At 42.0% G+C, this 23,037-nt stretch overlaps 1 protein-coding gene across 3 annotated transcripts in view; it reads right to left on the bottom strand.

The window, feature by feature from the left end:
* The window catches only part of LOC148023468 (uncharacterized), a 105,336-nt gene that overhangs the window by 5,185 nt on the left and 77,114 nt on the right, over nucleotides 1-23,037 (bottom strand). The window contains exons 2-3 of one of the 3 annotated variants that reach the window (XM_087696444.1): nucleotides 9,997-10,446; nucleotides 8,752-9,958 (exon numbers count right to left, since the gene is read on the bottom strand). The exons of the other annotated variants lie outside the window; for them this stretch is intronic. Coding sequence (XP_087552570.1) covers nucleotides 10,344-10,446 — 103 coding nt within the window. The 3' untranslated portion in view covers nucleotides 8,752-9,958; nucleotides 9,997-10,343. Of the gene's footprint in view, nucleotides 1-8,751; nucleotides 9,959-9,996; nucleotides 10,447-23,037 lie in introns of those variants that run through there. 3 annotated transcript variants of the gene reach the window in all.

Genomic DNA, 23,037 nt, shown 5'->3' with positions numbered 1-23,037 from the left:
GATCCAAGATTTCCACCATAAACCTAACCTAGTAAGGAACAATAGATAAGATGAACTATAGAACTTAACTCCACCTCGAGAGAGAAGCCACTACCTCCGCAATTCTGAGCAAGAAGGAATTTGAAGGCCTTGTCAACAAGTTGTAGTTGAACCTCCAAGGTCCCAATCTAGGCGATAGCTTAAGATCTTGGGTAGCAATAGGTGAAGTGACTGCTTAGAAACAACCATCCCCAAACAATAAATGATGGGCAACGAACTTCATGATGAGTAGGTATCCCCCTCTAAAGTCGAAGAAGAAGTAGAAGGCCCCTTAAAGGGCAAAAAGAGTACATCCCCCTTTGAATCCCTCTCTGCAAGAGAGAGGGAATCTAAAAACTCATGGATCACAGACTCTGAATCATCAAATGATGAAGGAAGTGCCACCAGTCGTGCCAACAAAGTTATCTAGGATATCGAAGATGTCCTTCGAACTCCCAAAGGTGGCCTCTCAAACCTGAGTAGGCAAGGGTGGGGAAAGGTAAGGCTCATGCTAGGCCAAGGGTGGGAAACAATCGATGTCTCTCAATGGAGTCGATTGCAGAGTCAAAGTAATGGAAGACGTGAAACAGCCACTATCTCACAAAGGAGTGGACTGCCAAGGGGATGGTATCCAACAATCTCTCTCTTAGTGGAGCGAACTATAGACTGCGGGTTGTCAGGTGGCATCCTTGAAACCCTAGAAGAAGTAGAAGCAGCCTCTGTAGCGCATTGTGGCTATCGCGAGGGGACCATGGCACTAGTCGATTCTCCCTTTGCTCAATAGGACGCAGTGTGCATCGGATGCGTCCTATTGTAGCATAAAAAGCATAAATTAGGAAGTGGGTACTCGTGAACTTGTGATATGACCAATTCTAACACCCTCTATCACAGCACAAATGACCAATACTAAAGAAACTATGTGGCCTAGAAGGGAGAGGTGGCACAACAAGTGCCTAGGGATAGACACATATACTCCAGCAATATAGGGAGCAAAGATCCATGTTGGCAAGCATCAATGGGGGTTCCGATGATGTCGGAAAAGGAGCAACCAATGGTCTATCCATCTACCTATGGAGAAGTCATAGCACCGGAGTGTATCAACCTGTAAAAGGGAGGGAGGGTGGGTGGGAGGGGAAAAGAGAAGGGTATCTCTGTCTCCTGGTAATGCAATGAAAATGAAGAGGGAAATCAATAGATGATGCCGAATCCGCAATATGTCTTTGTTTTCTTTGATATAGAGGATCTTCCAAGTTCACTGAGCCCACCTAGCTCTAATACCATGTCAAAAAAAAAGACAAACAGACCAAAGAGATAGTAGGCAGGCAGTAGGACCTGTGAAAATTTGCATGGTGAAGGGAGCAAAACGCAGTCCTTTAGACAATGGGCTATCAGAGTAATCACTGGAAGGTAAATGACAAATATTGAGGGAGCAAACCACAATCCTCTGATATTGTCGCAGATAAAGAGGATGATCACTAGCTGTCGAGGGAGCAAACCGGAGTCCTCAAATGCCAAGGAGTGGTCTAGCCAACAAAACACAAATCCTAGTGTGTCGAAGGTATCAAATACAGAGAGAGCAGCCTAAATGCTAATGCTAGGGGATGGATGATGACGCTAGATAAAGCGACAACCACCAAGAGGATAAACATAGCCTGTGAAGGCATGTCAACCCAAAAACGTAAGTATCTAGCACTACATAAATTGATGCCTAACATGGGATTACGCTAGGTTGGAAGATGCTAACGCCAAGCTAGCAAAGGTGATGTAAGATGTGGAGGAGATCTCATGCAGCTAAACGCAAATCTAGTGAAGCTTGAAGGAAGAGGAAGAGGTCGGCAACTATGGAGTGTTAAGAAAAATACCCTAACACAGAAACATAAGCAGAAACCGTACGACAAAGCACAGACTGATAAAAAGAACACACTTAGGGTTAGGGTTAGAGTAACTCAGAGACAATGAACACAGTGAATAAATGAAATGATATGACTACTAATAATACGATGCTCATGCAACAAACACACTATGCACTGAATGAATACTGAACCTCGAACTCCTGTATCTCTAGGATCAGGGCAGGGGTAATGCGCTGGAGAGTGTGTTGTACTCCGAACAAATCCAGAATTGCAGCAAGGCAGCCTCCGGATATCGAACACCAGCAAATGCAGTAGTGAGAAGCTGGATCTGATGCAGACAGCAGTGAGGAGAGAAAAAATACTAAAAACGGAGCTTGTAGGAGAGAGAGACTAAAAACGCAGGCAAGACAGTCTATAGGAGAGAGAAAGACTAAAAACGCAGGCAGGACAGCTTGCAAGAGAGAGAAAGACTAAACACGGAGCCTGCAAGAGAGAGAAAGATTAAAAACGCAGGCAGGATAGCCTGCAAGAGAGAAAGACTGAAAACGCAGACAGGACAGCTTGCAGGAGAGAGAAAGGCTGCAGCAACTGTAGACAGGAGAGAGAAAACTGTCAGGGCGGCAATTGGAGCCTGCAAACGCAACAGTTTGCTGGTGTGGCAGGCTGTACGACAGCAGTGCAGATAAACAACAATCAGTCGCCAGGCAGAAACAGCAGCAATCAGCGTGTGGAGGGCTGGAAATAAGCGCCAGACTGTAGGGAATAGTGATGGACAGCAAGGGCTGAGATGTTCTTCGTGACCGGGGTGTGGGCAGCAAGCTGGTAACACCTGAAACCTGTAAAAACGAGATTGTAAAAGAGTGGAGGACTGGCTGCCAATTTATAGAAAATTAGGGTTTTAGATCCTCTCCCACTTAACTTTCTCAATCCGCTCCTCGTTTTAGGGTTTTGGCTAAAATAAGTCTAAAATAAGCATGTTTTAAGACTGTTTAAGTGGCTAAGTGCATTTCTTAGCACAACACCCCTTCTCAGGCCCAAAAGAGGACGAGAAAAGTAGGCCAGTCTAAATTTTGATTTACCCCAAGGCGTCCCACCCATAACCAGTCAGGGCATCAGACAAAAGATGCAAGTCAGCTGCCCAATGGGCTACCAAGACTACAGAGGCGATGGATATCTTACCAACGAAGCCCAAGTGATCACCCCAGAGAGGTCAGGCCATCGGACCAAGGGTGCTCGTCGGTTGCCCAAGGGCCTACCAAGACCTACAAAGACGGATGGAATCAACAATGGAATTTTTTTTAAAAGTGTTTTGAAAATACATAAGTAATATAGGGGCAGTGGCCAATTAAGTGACAGATAGGAAAAGATAAAGAGAGTTTTAAACCCAAGTTATTCACAAAACTAGCAAGCCAATCCCTCGCACTGATGAGAATAAGTGCCTAAGGATGATAAAAGTGAGTATATGTGCCAATCATGTGTTGAATATGTGAGAGATAAAAAAAAACGATGGGCTTAGCAAGACAAGCAAAGCAAGCAAGGGTAGGAAAACTGCCTTTAGGAGAACTGCGATGTATTATGCTACGAATATGGTGGATCCTAGAGTCGACCACTCCAAAAGACCGAAAAGAGATAAATGCGCACAGATGCATGTTGACATGAATAGAATGCCAATGCATAGGGTAATGCAAAGGGAGATGTAAGATGTCATGCTCATGCAATATGCTATGCAACGGTGCCACTGGGACAGTGCCCTCACAGGGGAAGTGTTCTGTCAGACGGCTGAGCACGAGCGATCCTTTCACCTCCCAGCCTTGCCTAGTTTATTGCTGGCCAGACCCATCGTGATCCGATTGCCAGGCGTCAAACCTTGGTGAGTCCTACTATTCTTGGACTCTCTTTGGTTCTAGGCTCCCCTAAACCCCGTTCGGGCGCCCAAGAGCCCGGACGGTCATCCTCGTGCATGTTCCCCTTGATTTACCTTAATGTCACATTAAATGTCACTTTAATGTCACATTAATGTTTGTGACCTTAATGTCACATTAAATGTCACTTTAATGTCACATTAATGTCACATTTCCTTCCCCTTAAGATGGCTCTAGTACGAGCTGGAAGTATCTCTATCTTGGCAAGGTCTAGCGCCTATGGAAGGGAGTTACTATTCGGAAGAGTGTCTTTGCCACTATGGGTGGTGCTCCCATCTCTATTTTGATAATCTCATGTGGTATAGCGGACTTACTTCGAGTCATCCATGAAATCATTAGTACTAGGGGTCTCTCCATTTTCTTCCACCCCTCATATATCTCTTCCCCCCCAAGTAGTGGCTGATCTTGTGTTGCAAACATTCTTGATAAATAGTATTCCTTGTTCGTCTATTACAAACATTTAATATTCTTTCTGGTTCATGTGGATTAGATTGGTCATTTAATAGCTCCTCAATATCATCATTTAAGATTAGATTATCCAAATCACCCAGCTTCTTCCTTAATTTACTTACATGAAAAACTAGATGTATTTTACTACCAGCAGGTAGTTGGAGCTTGTAAGCCAATTCTCCCACCTTTTTAAGTATTATGAAAGAACCACAATACCTTGGTGAAAGCTTTGGACATTGTCCCTTTTTCATAGTTTTAGTTTGTTCAGGCACCTTAAGATAGACTAATTCTCCTTCTTCAAAGGAGATGTCTCTTTGGTGAGGATCTGCATATGCTCTAGCTCGATTTTGAGCCTTTTTAATATTTTCTTGAGCAAATTTTAACATACTATTCATATCCTCCAAAAAGTCTTTGGCTGCCTGAACCTTTTCCTTATGCAGTCCTACTGCAAAAGGAGCTCTGGGTTGAAACCCATACATTAACATAAATGGACTATATCCAGTGGAAGAGTGCTTGGCACTATTATATGCAAACTCTGCTATCGGTAGATACTCTTCCCAATTAGTTTGCCTTTTACTTACATATGCCCTAAGCATATCTTCAAGAATTTGGTTAATCCTTTCAGTTTACCCATCTGTTTGCGGGTGATCCGCCGTACTCATGCTAAGTTTAGTATCCAATTTCCTAAATACCGCACGCCAAAATTGGCTATCAAATTTTCTATCCCGATCAGAAACTATATTTGTCGGAAGGCCATACAATCGGTATATGTTCTCTACGAACAATCTAGCCAATTCTGGTGTTTTAACATCAACTGAAGTTGGAATGAACCTAGCCATTTTGGTTAACCTATCCACAATCACCCACACAGAGTTGTGCCCCCTCTGTGTTCTTGGTAGAGCAACAATAAAATCCATGGAGATACTCTCCCATTTTCCCGAAGGAATCTCTAGTGGATGGAGAAGTCCTCCCACTTTCAATCTTTCAGCTTTATTAACCTGGCATTTATTACATTTGACCACATAGTCAAGGACGTCCTTATTCATTCCAGGTCAATAGAACTGTCTTTTAATAAGAGTATAAGTCTTATTAACTCCTGGATGTCCCGCGCTAGGAGTATCATGACACTCAAAGAGTATCTGGCGCCTTATTTCTATATCTTTCAGGACACATACCTTACCCTTGTAGAGTAAATAACCATTATCAATGGTAAAATTCTTCCACTTGAATCCAGTTTGAGTAACCCCTGATGCTCCATTTCCTTGTTGAACATCCTCAGATATTCCTTCCTCAGTAGAAGCACTTTCATTTGGATCCCCATTTTTTATTGCTTCCCATATGTTGGAATATGCCGGATCAACCTGGCATTTCCCTTTTAAGGATTCAAGCAAGTTGAAAGTGAACTGAGTAAAACTCAATTCATTAATGATGGGCATTCTGCTGAGTGCATCAGCTACTATATTATACTTTCCTTTTCTATATCTTATCTCATAGTCGAACTCTTGGAGGAGTTCGGCCCATCTGGCTTTACGCCCGTGTAAATCCGGTTGATCATTAAGCCACTTAATGCTTTCATGATCCGATAAAATCAAAAGTTTAGCACCGTACAGATAGTGCCTTCATTTCTTCATTGCATGTACTATTGCATATAGCTCCCTTTCATAAACAGAATAAATCTGTTTTGCACGGTCTAATTTCTTGCTTTCAAAAGCAACTGGTCGACCTTCTTGTAATAAGACTGCGCCTATCGCTTTATCACTGGCATCAGCTTCGACCACAAATGGTTTATTGGGATCCACTATTAATAATACTCGAGCTGTAGCAATAGCTACCTTAAGTTTTTGAAAACTTTCATTTTGGTCTGTTCCCCAATTGAAGCTCTTTCCTTTCCCTTTAAGTTGGTCTGTCATTGGAACAGCTATTTTGGCATAATCTCGAATTAATCTACGATAAAATCCAAATAAACCTGGGAAGATCTGCAGCTCTTCCAGGTTCCTTGGAGATGGCCATTCAATAATTGCCCTTACTTTTTCTGGATCCATGTTGATTCCCTCTTTCGAAATAATATGCCCCAAATATTTGACCTCTTGTGCAAAGAATTCACATTTAGTTTTCTTCGCATAAAGGGAATGTGTTCTTAACAGTTGGAATACTAATTGTAAGTGTTCCAAATGTTCTTCTCTTAATTTACTAAAGATCAAGATATCATCCAAGAAGACTACTACAAAATGTCCTAGATAGGGCCGTAAAACACTATTCATGAGCTTCATAAAGGTAGCTGGTGCATTAGTGAGGCCAAAAGGCATCACCAAAAAATCATAATGCCCGTATCTAGTACGAAATGCTGTCTTGGGAACATCTTGTGCCTTAATTCTTACTTGGTGATAACCTGATCTTAAATCTATCTTTGTGAAGAATTTTGCCCCTTGTAATTGATCAAAAAGATCTTCCATTCTGGGCATAGGAAATTTATTCTTCACCGTTATTTTATTAAGTGCTCTATAGTCAACACAAAATCGCATAGAACCATCTTTTTTCTTTACTAATAAAATTGGTGAAGCCCAAGATGAATTACTGGGTTGTATAAACCCTTTATCAAGGTAATCCTTAATTTGTCTTTCAACTTCTTGATGTTGTGTTTCACTTAACCTACACGGTGGTTTAGAAATAGGGTGTGTATCCTTATTTATGTCAATTGGGTGATTTATATCACCCCTATCTGGTGGAAGGCCACTTGGTAAATCAGAAGGAAACACATCTTTAAAATCATCTAACAAATTACTTAATTCATTATTTATATTCAACTCACAAACATAAGAAAATTGTTGCTTTATATTACAGAAAGTGAAAGTGTTCTATACAGGAAGAGACCATAACATATATACCTCACAAACTTCCTTCTTTATCAGCTTCTGAACTTCAGTAGAACACAGCAAAGGATTATCAGATACTTCATGTTCTCCTTGAATGACAAAAGTCTTACCATCCCTTTAAAATTCCAGTGTATTATGATGGTAACTACGTTTTAAGGATGGTTCCAATCCCCATAGCCACTCCCTCCCTAGAGCAATATCAGCTCTTTCCATGTTCATAATTTGGAAATCAAGTTTATCTTTATATCCTTGAATCTCAATTTCCAAATTGGATACCATTGTATCCCATATTTTATTGTCTTGGCCTTGAATCATACGAACAACATATTGATGCACACTCTTTTGTTGGGGAAGTTTCAATTTTTTGACAAGTGCATAGTTTATAAAATTACGTGTAGCAGAGTCATCAATCATGACTCTAACTCTCTTTCCAGCTATCAATCCATATACTCTAACTAGATCATGTGGGCTGCCACATAGAAGTTGACATACAACACTTGTGTTGTATATCCATGTGCAAGACCTCTAAAGATTTATACCTTTCATGCCCCTTTAACTCTAAGGTTTGCACTACATAGATTTGTTTTTCTTTTCCCTTGCCCTTGTCCTTATCCTTTCCTTTGTCTTCCCCCTTTTTCTTTTGAGGGCAATTCCAAGCAGCATGGTTAGGGGATAGGCAGTTGAAACACAACTTTTCTTTTTTGGCCTTATCAAAGTCATCAGGACTTAGCTTTGGCCTCACATATTGTTTCTTTTCAAAAGGTTGTTTTTTACCCTTTAAAAATGGCATTTTCCTTTTAAATTTGCCCAAAAATTTTGAGGTTTCCAATTCCTTAGACTTGGGCTCCGTATCATTGAGACTAGTGAGTGTACCTAGACGCATACTATCTTCATTGATCAATGCAAATTTAATTGCCTCTTCCAGCGTCTTAGGTGAAATCCTTTTTACTTCCTTTTTACAGGCTTTATCTAGTCCCCTAATGAATCCTCTTGTTTTTTGAAATTCATCTATTCCTTCCAATTTGAGGATTATCTCACGATATTCCTCCAGATATGTCAGCAAGGGTCTTCCCTTTTGTCTGACATAATCCCAATCTTCCCAATTTCTTTCCATTTCATTTTCAAGAAGGAATTCTTTCAAAAAGACGGATTCAAATTGAGCCCAAGTTTCAGGTATTTTATTTGCCTCCTTTAAAGTTCGCCACCACTTATATGCTTTGGGCCCCAAAGTTAAACTAGCCTCCAGTGCTTGGAGATGTGGTGGAGTATTTTTAAGTTTATGTAAATCTTCCCATTTTTGGAGGAAATTAAAGATTGTATCTTTATTTCTATCTTTTTCCTCCCCGTGAAACTGAGGGGGTTTCATATCCTTTAGAACTGGATTATCCCTCAACTTATGGTGGGGTTTCTTAGGATCTCGCATAGTTACATCTAAATCTTTCAATGAAGATGGGACATCCGAGGTTTCTACCTTATTTTTATCTTTTTCTAATAATAAAGTTAATTGAGATATTATTTCAGTAAGTGTTTGAGTTAAAAATTCCATTTGAACCCCCTGAGCCTGTACACGAGCAGTAAGATCATCAAATTGTTCTCGTGTAGCAAAAAATTCTTTCCACTGTTCTTCTTGCATCTCTGATTCATGGGGATCTACCATAGGGTGGTCCCCAGAACTAGAACCTTCCATTACTCTCTCTTTCCCTTTTTCTGCCATTAATACACTGGAATTGGAAAGCAAAGATAAGAAATTTGCATACAAAGTAAAGTACTTCCCTGATTATAATGGCAGGTAACTGTTGCTGGTTTCGTAAATAAACCCGAAGAGCAAGGAACAAATTTTGCCTTCCCGGACTAGAACAGTGAAGCAGTCATGCTGAAAATGAAGTTTCCTGACTTCAGTCGTATATCATTTGACATTTTTTCGTCCGTCCCATGACGTTTTTCTGTCCGTCCCACAGCAGTCATCTCACGCACAGAAATCGTCTCACAGCAATCGTCTCACATTTCTGGCGCTTTCTTTTTTACGCTTCGCCTCAGTTGACCACCGTCGGATCACGTTTCGCCTCACGCTTTTCCTTTGCCCGCAACGTGTCACACTTACGTGACGTGGCACGTCTCACACTTTTCACCTTCCTTCAGGGCCCGTCATGCTTTCACGGTTCACGGCCCGTCACGCTTTCACGGCGTCTCTTTTCGGCCAGTACTAACCTATGACGGGTGATGCGCAACCTTAATCGACTGGCGACCTGGCGAATGACAGACAACCTGGCGAATGACGGGTCATGTCCATTGAACCATAGGCTCTAATACCAATGTTAGACAGCTCTGAGAAGACCATAAAAGCCAGAGGAAAAGCAGTCAAAAGAAATGAGCACGAGCGAACCTTTCACCTCCCAGCCTTGCCTAGTTTATTGCTGGCCAGACCCATCGTGATCCGATTGCCAGGCGTCAAACCTTGGTGAGTCCTACTATTCTTGGACTCTCTTTGGTTCTAGGCTCCCCTAAACCCCGTTCGAGCGCCCAAGAGCCCGGACGGTCATCCTCGTGCATGTTCCCCTTGATTTACCTTAATGTCACATTAAATGTCACTTTAATGCCACATTAATGTTTGTGACCTTAATGTCACATTAAATGTCACTTTAATGTCACATATTCACTTGTCCAAGTGCCCTTTTACAATCAGGTCATCCTGGTGGTACGGATGAAGTTACAAATGCCCATAATACAATACAAAGGAATAAGTAAATGTAATGTCTAAAAAACTGTAAGCATCATCACTGTCACGATCAAGAGTAGGAGCCGCCCCCTCTCAAACTAGAAGGGAAAGCAAGAGGGAAGCACCCTCTCCCCGTCAAGCTAAAGAAGTAGAGGAGGGTGTACCCAAGCCAATCTTGGGTAGCAGATACTGAAGAACCAGCCGGTTGACCGCTTTGATCAAGATATCTGCAAAATTATCAGATGAAGGCACGAACTCTAGGCGAATAGTGCCTAGCTCAACCTGCTCTCTCGAAAAGTGGAAGTGGACACCCACATGCCGTATCCGTGGTGTGATGATCGGATTGCCTGCAAGGGCAATGGCACTCTGGTTGTCGCAGTAGACAACTATGGGAGAGTCACATGGAAAATGAAGCGCCGCCACTAAACTCCTCAAATAGATGGCCTCAGTGGTGCCATCGAAGAGAGCCCGGTACTCAGCCTCGACTATGGAAGCCACCATCGTCACTTGCTTACGGCTGGACCAAGAAATGGGAGCCATGCCAAGGTAAAGAGGTAGCCGCCATGGGAACGCCGGGTATCAGGATCTCCTGCCCAATCAGAATCAGTGTACCCCTGCAAACATAAACCAGAACCATATGTCAAGCCATAAGAAAAAGTACACCGCAAATAACGCAACACACGAAAACATGCAATCCAATGTGACATCCTAGGTGCTGTGAAATATTAACTAAGTATGCTAACTGAGTAAGCTAAATCTGGCCTACTGTGAATTAACCAAAGAAGTTTTCCTAAAACAAAAAGATAGGTGTGTGCATCGAAGGGCTATCCTAGCGTATCCTTCGACAAGTGGACAGTAGGATCAATAGGAGTGGCCACTGGCCGTGTTTGATCCGAAGTGTACTGTTCCACAAGCTGAAGTATGTACTTCTGCTGTGACACAAAAATACATCCTCCAAAACGAACTACCTTTATTTCCAAAAAATAAGACAACAAACCAAGGTCTGTCATTTCAAATGTAGCTTTAAGCTTAGCCTTAATTTCCACTATGGCAGCAGAATCTGAACCTGTGATGAGTAAGTCATCAGCATATAGCAGGATATAGCTAACCCCCTCTGGAGTGGACTGAACATATAAGTTCAGGTTATGAGGGATAGAACGGTACGCATGAGTCTGTAAGAACTCATCCATTCTATGAAACCAAGATCGCGGCGCTTGCTTCAGCCCATAAGGAGCTTTCTGCAAGCGGAATATCGTATCCCTAGGGTTCCCTAAGGGAAAGCCCAGTGGTTGCTTCACATAGACTTCATCCTCCAAGTATCCGTTTAGGAAGGCACTCTTGACATCCACCTGATGTATCGGCCAGCTGTGGTGAGCGGCAAGCGCGAGTAGCAACCGAAAGGAAGTCAACCGTGCAGTAGGGACAAAGGTCTCTTCATAATCAATGCCGTGCTTCTGTCGAAATCCTTGCACTACAAGGCGAGCCTTGTACTTGTCTAAAGTCCCATCAGCTTTTAGCTTTGTTTGAAAAATCCACTTTGTCCCGATAACTTTCTTGTGGCTCGGACGATCCACCAATGTCCAAGTCTCATTGCGGTCAATACTCTCTAGCTCCCTTTCCATGGTCTCTCACCATTGAGGGTGCTGAAGAGCCTCCTGCCAAGTATTCGGCTCAGAATGCGCTATGTAATCAGCTGTAAACAGCGATGAAAATGATGCATGAGGAGCAAGCCGAGCAGATCTTCTAGGTCCCTCCGGAGTGGAATCCGGTGGAAGGATCCATGAATCCCGCATGGTCTACAAGTACAGGCGAGGTAACGGCTCTCGCGAAGGGAGCCTGGGAGGTGAAGAAATTGCGGGAATCTCAGGAACGAGAAGTAGACCAAGCTCAGTAGGCACGATCTCTGATGATGTGGAATAAGGAAGCGAATCGGAATCCGATGCAGAAGACTGCATAGTATCCCTCTCGTCAAAGACGACATCCTGCCTAACGATCACCTTGTTTGTCCGAGGATCGAACAAACGATAGGCTTTCGCTTCAGAGGAATATCCCACAAAAATAAGGAGATCAGCTCGGGGAGTAAGCTTTCCTATCTTGTCATCAAGTGTGTATGTGTGTGTACGCACGACACCCGAAGACTCTGAAATGGGAAATAACAAGCCAAGAGCCAAAAAATGCCTCATACGGGGTCTTCTGAGGAAGAGCCGCAGTCGGACACCGGTTGAGGATGTACACCAAAGTATTAACAGCCTCGACCCAAAGGCGCTTAGGAAGCTCTGCTGCGAACAGTATAGAGCGTGCCATTTCCATGACTGTGCGGTTCCTACGCTCTACGACTCCATTCTGAGAGGGGGAGCTCGTAGAGGTGAACTGACGAGAAATATCATACTTCTGTAGAAACACGGAAAACTCGTGGGAAATAAACTCACTACTACTATTACTCCTCATGCACCCAACACGACGACCAGTCTGGTTATGAACCACCAACACCCAAGCAGAAAAATATGTGAAAGAATCTGACTTATGCTTGAGGAAGTACACCCACAAGTATCGAGAATGATCATCCACTATCAAAAAGAAGTACAGTGCGCCGTTCAAAGCAGCAGTGGATGTCGACCCACAAAGATCAACGTGAATCAGTCTAAGAGGATCTTCAGCTCTATGTGTAAACTGCTAAGGAAATGGGGTACAGTACTGCTTGCCGAGCTGACAAGCTTTACAGACATCTCGAGCTAGCTTCAGGCGTGGAAGGCCCTCAACCAGCTCACGGCGTGACAACTCATAAAGTGAGTCATAACCAAGATGCCCTAAGCGAAAATGCCAAAGACGCTTATTTTATGTAGGCTCCCGAGATGTTGCAAAGGCTTGGAAGCTATGGAACACGGATCCTTCGGCAGTCGGCTCGGTCTTAAAGTGTGTCATGTGGTATAGGCCATTAGGCTGTGCCTCACTGTGAGCAATCACTGAACCAGTCAGAGAGTCAAAGACTTCAACTGTGGTCGCTGTAAAGAAAACTGCTCACCCCAACCGGCAAAGCTGCTGAACAGATAATAAGTTCATCCCAAGTTGAGGGACATGATATACATTGTCCAGCGAACCCTTGTCAGTCGTAAAACTGACGCAACCTTGAGCCTGAATCTTGACCGAGAAGTTGTTTCCTACACGGACCCGCCCGGCTGCAAAGGCTTGGGTACGGAAAATGTCCTCTATAGGAGTTATGTGATGTGTAGCTCCACTGTACACAATCCAAACTGGAGGTGAAGTGCTCGACTGTGACGAGTGGGCCTCTACAGTAACCTCGTCGGGAGGCAACTCACAGATGTGGACGAGACTCGCATCTGATGTCTCTATGGAGACGATATGGGCCTCTGCAGACCAGTCAGACAAGCCCTCTAGAGTTGAGAACGTTATCGACTGAGAGACTGTGCGGTGGCAGTGTGAGTCTGACCTTTAAACTGCCCCTTGCCATCACCCTGCCTCCCCTGCTGGGGGTTGCCCCACTGAGAGGCGGGGGTCTGAGACTTAGGTTTTGGTGTTGTGCCTCGTGCCTTTGATCGACACTCGTCGTCAAAATGACCAGCCTTTTGACAATGTTGACAATACCTATTCTTTTTAGGTACATTCTGCCACCCAGGTTTGAGTTGTGACTAGGAGTTTCCTTGAGAATCCCCAGATTGATTTAGCTTTTGAGTTTGATTTTGATTTTGAGTGGAGGTTTGGTTTGGTTTGCCCTTTCCTTGTTGCCCTTTCTGAGAATGAGCAAGAAAAGCCCCCTCTGAAGAGAAATTCATATGAAATTGATCGAACAACCGTGCGTAACGCAACAGCTGACACTCAAATTCATAGAATGTAGGCATAGTAGGCTTTGAAACTATTTCTTCCACAAAATTGAAGTATTTCTTGGGGAGTTTATTTAGGAACAATGTGACCTGATCGTCAGAGGACTTGGGAGTCCCCGTAGTGGAAAATTCAACGAGAAAACGCCGATACTCAGCCAACTTGACTTTCAAGTCATCTCGGTTAGTGATTTTGAAAAGCCAAAGCTCATGGTCAAGATTAATACGACGGGTCCTATCTCGAGCCGCATAGCGGTCAGTCAAGTGTGCCCATCGCTCTGACACTAAGTCAAAATGCTGAAGCTGAGAATGAAACTCTGGCAATAAGCCCTGCATCAGCTCAACAATAGCGGAGGCATTCCTAGCCTTCCATGAGTGGATGACCTCGTATGGAACAAATGCGGGATCGGGTTGGGGTTCCAATTCGTCCACTAGATTCCATAGGTTCTATGAATCAAGGACATGTCGCATCAAATTCGACCAAGTAGTAAAGTTTGACCCGTTAAAACAAGTCTTGTCATTAAATGCATTCTTGGCAGAAGATGAGCCAGAACCATGAGGTGTCGGGTGGGTGAAGTAAGATGATGGTGGGAAAGATGGTGGAGGTTAGAGTGTCTGATAAGAGTAAGAAGGAGAGGGAAGAGGTGGGTAGGCAGAAGTAGGCTGTGAGTATTCAATGAGTGTCGATTGATGCGGAGGCATTGGAACATGAATGTTTCCATAAGGTGCCGGTGTAGGTGGAGGCACTCGGACACAGTAGCCTTGTCCAAAGTAAGGCTGGAACACAGCATTATAACTAGAAGGTCCACTAGGCAATGCCATGGAGGCAACTGATCCACACTCGGGAGAGACTGAGTGGGATACCCAAGCTGCAATAATCTTGAAAGTGTATATGAGGTAGGTGAAACACCACCTGGCCGAGGAAAGGATCAGCTTTTAAAGGATGTGCCTATGTTTCCATAACCCCCCGGAGTGAAGTGCGGTGCGACATGAGGTGTTTGAAATGAAAATGTAAATGGTGTAAATGGAAGTGGTGAAGCAGCGGAAGAATGTGGTAGAATAAATGGGTTTTGAAAGTGAGGTGTATAAGGTGCAAATTCTTTTTGTTCATTTTTATCATTTAAAGACTAAAAAATGAAATTGTGAAGATGACGATACACCATGTAATGAAGTGAAAGTGTCACAACTCTATAGAAACAAAATTTGTATTCTTTTTCATTAATTTATCTATATAATGATTTATTAAATTTGTTTCCTTTGCACTAATTAGATATAAAGAAAAGTGCATTGGAGCTAGCCGCTGATGAGTGGTCACAGGTTAGGGTGGACCCACGCAGTGCGTTAGAGAAAAGATAGATCACACTTCCACCTATATGGCCCGATTGGGCGCCTACGACCAGAACTCACACATATCAGGGTTAGACTCGCACACAAAAAGGATTGATGCCTTGAAGTGTGGGCTAGATCCGCTAGAATAGACAGTTACAATCAACAAGATGGCATGATCATAAAATGCTTGTACAATGTGCATGTATGGGCTCAAAGCTTGAAATGCACATTTCTTTGCATAGGAAAGTCACATGAAGATTCTGATACCGTTTTTGCGATGTACACAGAAAAAGCTTTCGTATGACACCCATATTGGGGGGTTCCAAAATTTTAGGAGGTCCCTAAATTTTAGGAGCCTCGAATTAGTCTAAAAATGCTAGTCCTAAAAAATAGGGATGTCATTCTAAAAATAGTAAATTCAATACTCTGACTGTGCTTACTAAATTTGGTTGTATCTATTCTTGACAGTATTCAGCCCAAAAAGGAAGGCCATAGAGAAGAGACAAGTGTCAAGACACTTGTCACACAAGTTTCCAAGTGTCCCACCACTTGTCACATCTCATGACATGTGGCTGGACACTTGTCTTGTGCTACTCCACTTTCCCCTTTTGTACTAGCTCTTCCCTCTCCTATAAATAAGAGCTCGTTTTTCTTCATTCAGCATCATTTCTATTTGCTGTAAACTCATGTATAGCACCCACAGATAGCCAGAAACTGGCCCCATCCATCCCCATCATCATCCCCCACTTCTCCATTATCAAATTCCTCCATATTCCCTCTTCTATCACTGCTGTTTTACAGGACAGCAAGCCTGTAAATTCATTACAACACCTCCTTCTCGAGCTCTTTCTTCCATTTTAGCAACAAGAAGCAAGCCCTATCCATGTACTACTAATCAACGATGAAGAAAGGCTGATTTTCCTCTCTTTCTTCTCTCATACTGTAAAGAAATCAGTTCTTATCATTGCATAATAGATAATGCATGTGTGTTTGTACATCTTTGCATAATCTTGTGAGAGTGAGAATTACTTCTCCTCACTCTCAGATTGATTGTAACTGAGCTCTTCCCTAAGGGACTTGGGTTGAGCAGAAATACATTCCTTCGGGGGGGGGGGAGGGGGTTTGTTGCCCATCTTCAACCCTCAATCTTGTCTCCATTACTTTTACATTTTCATGGCTGAAATTTTGTGAGTAATTTTCATTTTCAGCTTTAAGAGTTCATTCTCTTTTATATTAAGTCTCGAAAACAAGCGAATTTCATAATCGTTAAGCATACCACGTTGTTCGGGGCGTTTACAGTGGTATCAGAGCTTTGGCTCGGTCCTCACCCCAACACTGGTAGTGCTTACAATTATAAGTCTGTTTGTTTTCAGCCCTTGCATTGAGTGCTTGAGCATATTTTTCTTAGAGTCTCAATGGATCAGTGGAGTGCTATCCTTCAAGCCATTCAAAGTCTTAGAGAGGAGAATCAACAAATTCGTGAGCAACTTCTCAGACTAGAAAAAGTTGAGAATCCCAAAGAATTCAAGGAAAGAAGCCCATCTGCTTCAAGGAGACAAAGCCATACCAATGAAAGAAGCCAATCAAGAAGTCCAACTACTTCTAAGAGACAGTCCCATTCTACGTCAAGACAAAGAAAGAGATCGCGTCGAAGCTCATCCTCTTCTTCAAAGTCATCTGGCATCTACTCTGATAGACCCTCTTCTAGTGATGAAGAGTCACACCCTTCTCGTGGAAGACCTCATCATCGTCAAAGGCGTCGACATTCTTCACCCTCGTCTCCATCTTCATCCCCATCAAGCACTTCACCATCTTCAACCTCAAGATCCGGGCATGGACGAAGGCATAAGAAGAACAAGAAGACTAAGTCACTATCTCAACTTGAAAAGAAGATCAAGTTCAGTATGTATGATGGTTCCCGAAATCCTGATCTTCTTCTGAAGTTTATTCGTCAATTTCAAATTTTGTATGGTCGTGAAAAAATTAAGTTTGCAGCTTTACATTTGACCGACTTAGCCCATGCTTGGTGGACGGGTTTGGAATATGATCATGTTGCCCAAAATCATGGCGGTCCTTTGTTCGCATAATACAAAGCCAATTTCTTCCTGTTCATTTCAAAAGAGATGTAAAAATGGAATGGGATCGGCTTTGGCAAAGGAAAAATGAGTCACTTGGTGACTATACCAAGAGATTTTGGGAGCTACTTTTGAATGTCCAACATTTCAAGAAGATCAGCAGTTCGGAAAAGCTTAGGAAGTTTCAAGGAGGTTTGCATTTTAAACTTCGAACTGCTCTTAATCATTATCATTGTTCTAGTCTCAAAGTTGACCATGCTGAGACATGGGAAATGGAGCACAATGGCAACAAATCATTCCAAAAGAATGATAAGAAGAGAGTAGCTAATGATGAGGAGTATTCAGCCCCAAATGAAGGACAAAAACAGCGGCAAAAGCAGCCATCAAATCAAAAGAATATGAAGCCCTATGCACCTCCTAATGCTCCTCAATTTCGCTCCAATCTATACCCACAAGCAAAGCAACTTTCCAAAGAAAAAAAGCAGCGCTTCATGAAAGAAGGAAAGTGCTTTAAATGTGAACAAACAGGCCACATAACGAAGCAATGTCCAAACAAAGGACAAAGCAAGATTTCTGACAACAAGCCTAAGTCGCCAGTGAAAATCAATGCTATCAGTGATGTAGTTGCAAACACAACTCACACTCCAGAGATGCACAAATTATTAAAAGCTTGGGAACAGTTGCAAGGTAAGCAAGCACTATTCTTGATAGATCTTGGGGCAAATGAAAATGTCATTTCCTTGCAATTAGCTAAAGAGCTTGGATTAAAGAATAAAGAGATAGACACTCCGGCAGAAGTTCGCCAAGCTTTAAATGCCGATGAAGGTGACACAATGAAGACTGTGACACCCTACATTGGCAAGCTTAAGTGAAAGTAGAACTCACCAACAAAGGCAAGAAGTACGAGATCCAAGCTGGAGTTTCTGGAGACACCATACCTATGGTAAGCCATATGCAAGTCTCTAGAGCAATTAAGGATTGTGTTCAATGTTATATGCAAGTCTCTAGAGCAATTAAGGATTGTGTTCAATGTTGTTTGCTTTATGTCACTGATGTAAAAGATAATATGAATGCTGAAAACCAAGAGCGACTTCAGCTCTTGAAAAAGTATAAAGATTGTTTTTCGGAAGATCTTCCTTATCAGCTTTCCCTAGAAAGGCCAGAAGACCATCATATTGATATTATTCCGGGCAGTTCTCCTCCTAATATAGCACCATACCGTGTGAGCCGTCCTCAACAAGAAGAAATCAGAAAGCAAGTCGAAGATCTACTCAACCGTGGGCTAATTAGGCCAAGTAGCTCACCATTTTGTTCACCGGTTCTTCTTGTTCAAAAGAAAGATGGCACATTCAGGATGTGCATTGATTATCGAGCCCTCAACAAAATCACTGTGAAGAATCGGTTTCCGATTCCCAGAATTGACGACATTTTGGATCGTCTAAGAGGCTCAGAGGTTTTCAGCCGCATTGATCTAAAGAGTGGTTATCATCAAATTAGGGTAATACCACAAGATGTACACAAAACTGCTTTCCGCACTTCATATGGTCTTTATGAATTCTTGGTGGTTCCTTTCGGATTAACCAATGCACCAACCACCTTTAATCGAATGATGAAGCGCATCTTTAGAGAGCATCGACAATATGTCGGTACTTTCTTTGATGATATTCTTGTCTTTAGCAAGAATGAAGAGGAGCATCATCAACACTTGGAGATTGTTCTACAATTACTTCAACAAAATCAACTCTTGGTAAAAGGTAAAAAGAGTGAATTTTTCATGCATAAAATAAATTACCTTGGGCATGTCATCTCTTCTGAAGGGATTCAGATGGATCCTGAAAAGATCAAGATAATCCAAGAATGGCCTCATCTTCATGATGTACATGAGGTGCGATCGTTTCTTGGCTTATGCTCTTATTACCACCGCTTCATCAAGCATTTTGCACATATGGCTTATCCACTTCATGACCTTACAAAGAAGAAGACCTCTTTCCAATGGAAGGAAAAAGAGAAGGCAGCCTTCACAAGGCTAAAAACAGCTCTTACTTCTGGACCTATTTTTATCATTCCAGATTTGATAAAACCATTTGTGGTGGAAGCATATGCTTGCGGTGATTGTATTGGTGCAGTGCTAAATCAAGAAGACCATGCCGTAGCCTTTGAAAGCCGCCATCTAAATTATGTGGAGAAAAGGTATGACATTTATGAAAAGGAGCTCTTAGCAGTGGTTCATGCTTTGAAGATATGGAAACATTATCTTTTAGGCAATGAATTCTTTATTAAAATTGATCATCAGAGCTTGAAGTATTTCAAGACTCAAAAGCATTTACAAGAGAAACATGCAAGATGGGAAAATTTCTTGTCTATGTTTCATTTTCAAATTATGTACACTCCAGGGAAACAAAATGTAGTTGCTGATGCACTTTCTAGAGTGCCTCGCATTGTAACTATTACAATGACTCATCATGAAGATTTTCAAATGATGAAGAATACTTATGATGAAGATACTGATCTTGTAGCAATTTGGTCAAATTTACAGCAAAGAGGTTCTCATCCAGATTATTCCATCAAAGACGGTTACCTTCTCATGAACAATCGCCTTTGTGTCACTCTTCCTGTTCGACAAAAGGTACTTAAAGAAAGTCATGACCCCCTTATGCAGGGCATAGAGGGAGGGCAGCCACTCTAAGTGCAATTGAGCGCTACTTTTATTGGCCAACATTATGAAGAGATACACATAACTTCATTGAGGCTTGTCTAGTATGCCAAAAATACAAGTATGATAGGCAGAAAACTCCAGGATTGTTGCAACCTCTTCCAGTGCCCAAAGATCCATGGGAATCTATCACAATGGATTTCATCTCAGGTATTCCAAGAACACCTCAAGGTCATGATATGATTTGGGTCATAATTGATCGATTCAGCAAGCAATCACATTTTATTCCATGTCATAAAACATTAAAATCCGCACAAGCTGCAAGACTTTTCATTCAACATATCTTCAGATTACATGGGATGCCCTCTGAGATCATTTCAGATAGAGACTCCAAATTCACAAGTAACTTTTGGCGTGCTTTATTTGAGAATTTGGAAACCACTTTAAAGTTCTCCTCAGCTTTTCATCCTCAAACTGACGGCCAAACAGAGGTGATGAATCTCACTCTTTTGGATATGTTGAAAGCTTATGTTAGTGAACATAAGTCTCAATGGGAGAAATATCTTCCATTATTGGAGTTTGCTTACAACAATACAGTGCACTTATCCACAGGGAAAGCTCCAAATAAAATAGTACAGGGTAAAGTGATTCCTCCTCCAATTATTCGCACTAAAGATAAGATTTTTGCTGTTGATGAGTTTGCTTCAGATTTAAAAACAGCAATGGATCAAGTTCGAGCCACTATCAAAGTTGCCCAAGAGCGACAAAAGAAGCAAGCAGATAAACGAAGAAGACCTTTAGCTTTTGAAAAATGTCAATATGTCTTGCTAAAGTTTGATAAAAGCACGCTCAAACAAGGTTCCGGTTAAAATTCATCTTTTTCAAAGCTCTCCAGTAGATACTTTGGACCCTTCAAAGTGATTGAGAAAATAAATGAAGTTTCTTATCGACTTCAGCTTCCTGCTCATTGAAAAATACACAATGCTTTTCATGTAAGTTTGCTAAAACCTTACATAGGACCAGAACCAAAGGAAGCCATTACTGAAGATCCCCCAAAAGTTGAAAAAACAGAGCAACTCTTGGAACCTGAACAGATTTTGTTTCACAAGGATCGAACCATGAGAAGTGGCCTTGTGACACAAAAATTCTTACTAAAATTCAAGAATCTACCCACAACATATGCACAGTGGGTAGATGAAAAATTCATGAAGGATTACCCAGACATTCTTCAGCCATATCAAGAAGCTTTTCAGCTGAGGACAGCTGAATAAAAGCCAGAGGGCTGTCACAACTCTATAGAAACAAAATTTGTATCATTTTTCATTAATTTGTCTATATAATGATTTATTAAATTTGTTTCCTTTGCACTAATTAGATATAAAGAAAAGTGCATTGGAGCTGGCCACTGATGAGTGGTCACATGTTATGGTGGACCCACCCGGTGGGTTAGAGAAAAGATAGATCACACTTTCAACTATATGGCCCGATTGGGCGCCTACGACCAGAACTCACGCATATCAAGGTTAGACTCGCACACAGAAAGGATTAATGCCTTGAAGTGTGGGCTAGATCCGCCAGAATAGACAGTTACAATCAACAAGATGGCATGATCATAAAATGCTTGTACAATGTGCATGTATGGACTCAAAGCTTGAAATGCACATTTCTTTGCATAGGAAAGTCATATGAAGATTCTGATACCGTTTTTGCGATGTACACAGAAAAAGCTTTCATATGACACCTATATTGAGGGGTTCCTAAATTTTAGGAGGTCCCTAAATTTTAGGAGCCTTGAATTAGCCTAAAAAAGCTAGTCCTGAAAAATAGGGATGTCATTCTAAAAATAGTAAATTCAATACTCTGACTCTGCTTACTAAATTTGGTTGTTTCTATTCTTGACAGTATTCAGCCCAAAAAGGAAGGCCACAGATAAGAGACAAGTGTCAAGACACTTGTCACACAAGTTTCCAAGTGTCCCACCACTTGTCACATCTCATGACATGTGGCTGGACACTTGTCTTGTGCTACTCCACTTTCCCCTTTTGTACTAGCTCTTCCCTCTCCTATAAATAAGAGCTCGTTTTTCTTCATTCAGCATCATTTCTATTTGCTGTAAACTCATGTACAGCACCCACAGATAGCCAGAAACTGGCCCCATCCATCCCCATCATCATCCCCCACTTCTCCATTATCAAATTCCTCCATATTCCCTCTTCTATCACTGCTGTTTTACAGGACAGCAAGCCTGTAAATTCATTACAATACCTCCTTCTCGAGCTCTTTCTTCCATTTTAGCAACAAGAAGCAAGCCCTATCCATGTACTACTAATCAACGATGGAGAAAGGCTGATTTTCCTCTCTTTCTTCTCTCATACTGTAAAGAAATCAGTTCTTATCATTGCATAACAGATAATGCATATGTGTTTGTACATCTTTGCATGATCTTGTGAGAGTGAGAATTACTTCTCCTCACTCTCAGATTGATTGTAACTGAGCTCTTCCCTAAGGGACTTGGGTTGAGCAGAAATACATTCCTTCGGGGAGGGGGGGGGGGGGGGGGGGGGGGAGGAGGGGTTGTTGCCCATCTTCAACCCTCAATCTTGTCTCCATTACTTTTACATTTTCATGGCTGAAATTTTGTGAGTAATTTTCATTTTCAGCTTTAAGTGTTCATTCTCTTTTATATTAAGTCTCGAAAACAAACGAATTTCATAATCATTAAGTATATTACGTTGTACGGAGCGTTTACAAAAAGAAACACCAAATTCAATCTGATTATGTGAAGTAGACGGAAAAGAAGGAAGGACAGAAGAAGAGTTACCCAGCTTTTTCTTATAATCCCCGCGACGTGTGTTAACATACAAGAATTGATCCTCTAGAGGACCTTTTCCGTAGTCAACAGATTGGGACTCTTTCTTCCACATGATCTCTACTTGTATATTGCAAAACAGAAGAGGTAAAAGAAGGCGGCACAAAAGACGAACCAAAAGTTTCTTGTACCGGAAAGGATGGAAGAGTCTGAAAAAATGGAACATACTTTGGATCTTGCTCTCCAAGAGAGAGGCCCATCCCTGATGGAGGTCTCGACGGCCCTGCAACATCATCAGACTTACGCGCAACATCTGAAGAGTGAAATCCATGCATACCTTTATTTAAAAGCTTTTCTTGAAGGGCAATCCTTCGATCGAGCTCCTCAATCTTCTTTTGTCGATAGACTATGATCAGTTTATATTCCTCACAGGTCAGCTTACCTATCTTTTCTTCCATGTACTCAGATGTTTCTCCCACCATGTCGGAACTTTGTGGAGCAAG

The sequence above is a fragment of the Lygodium microphyllum genome, chromosome 16, assembly GCF_053477565.2.
Source record: "Lygodium microphyllum isolate KBCC chromosome 16, Lygodium_microphyllum_v1.1.10, whole genome shotgun sequence".
Lineage (NCBI taxonomy): Eukaryota > Viridiplantae > Streptophyta > Polypodiopsida > Schizaeales > Lygodiaceae > Lygodium > Lygodium microphyllum.
The sequence above is the reverse complement of the archived record's forward strand: the minus strand, read 5'-3'. Positions and strand labels throughout refer to the sequence as shown.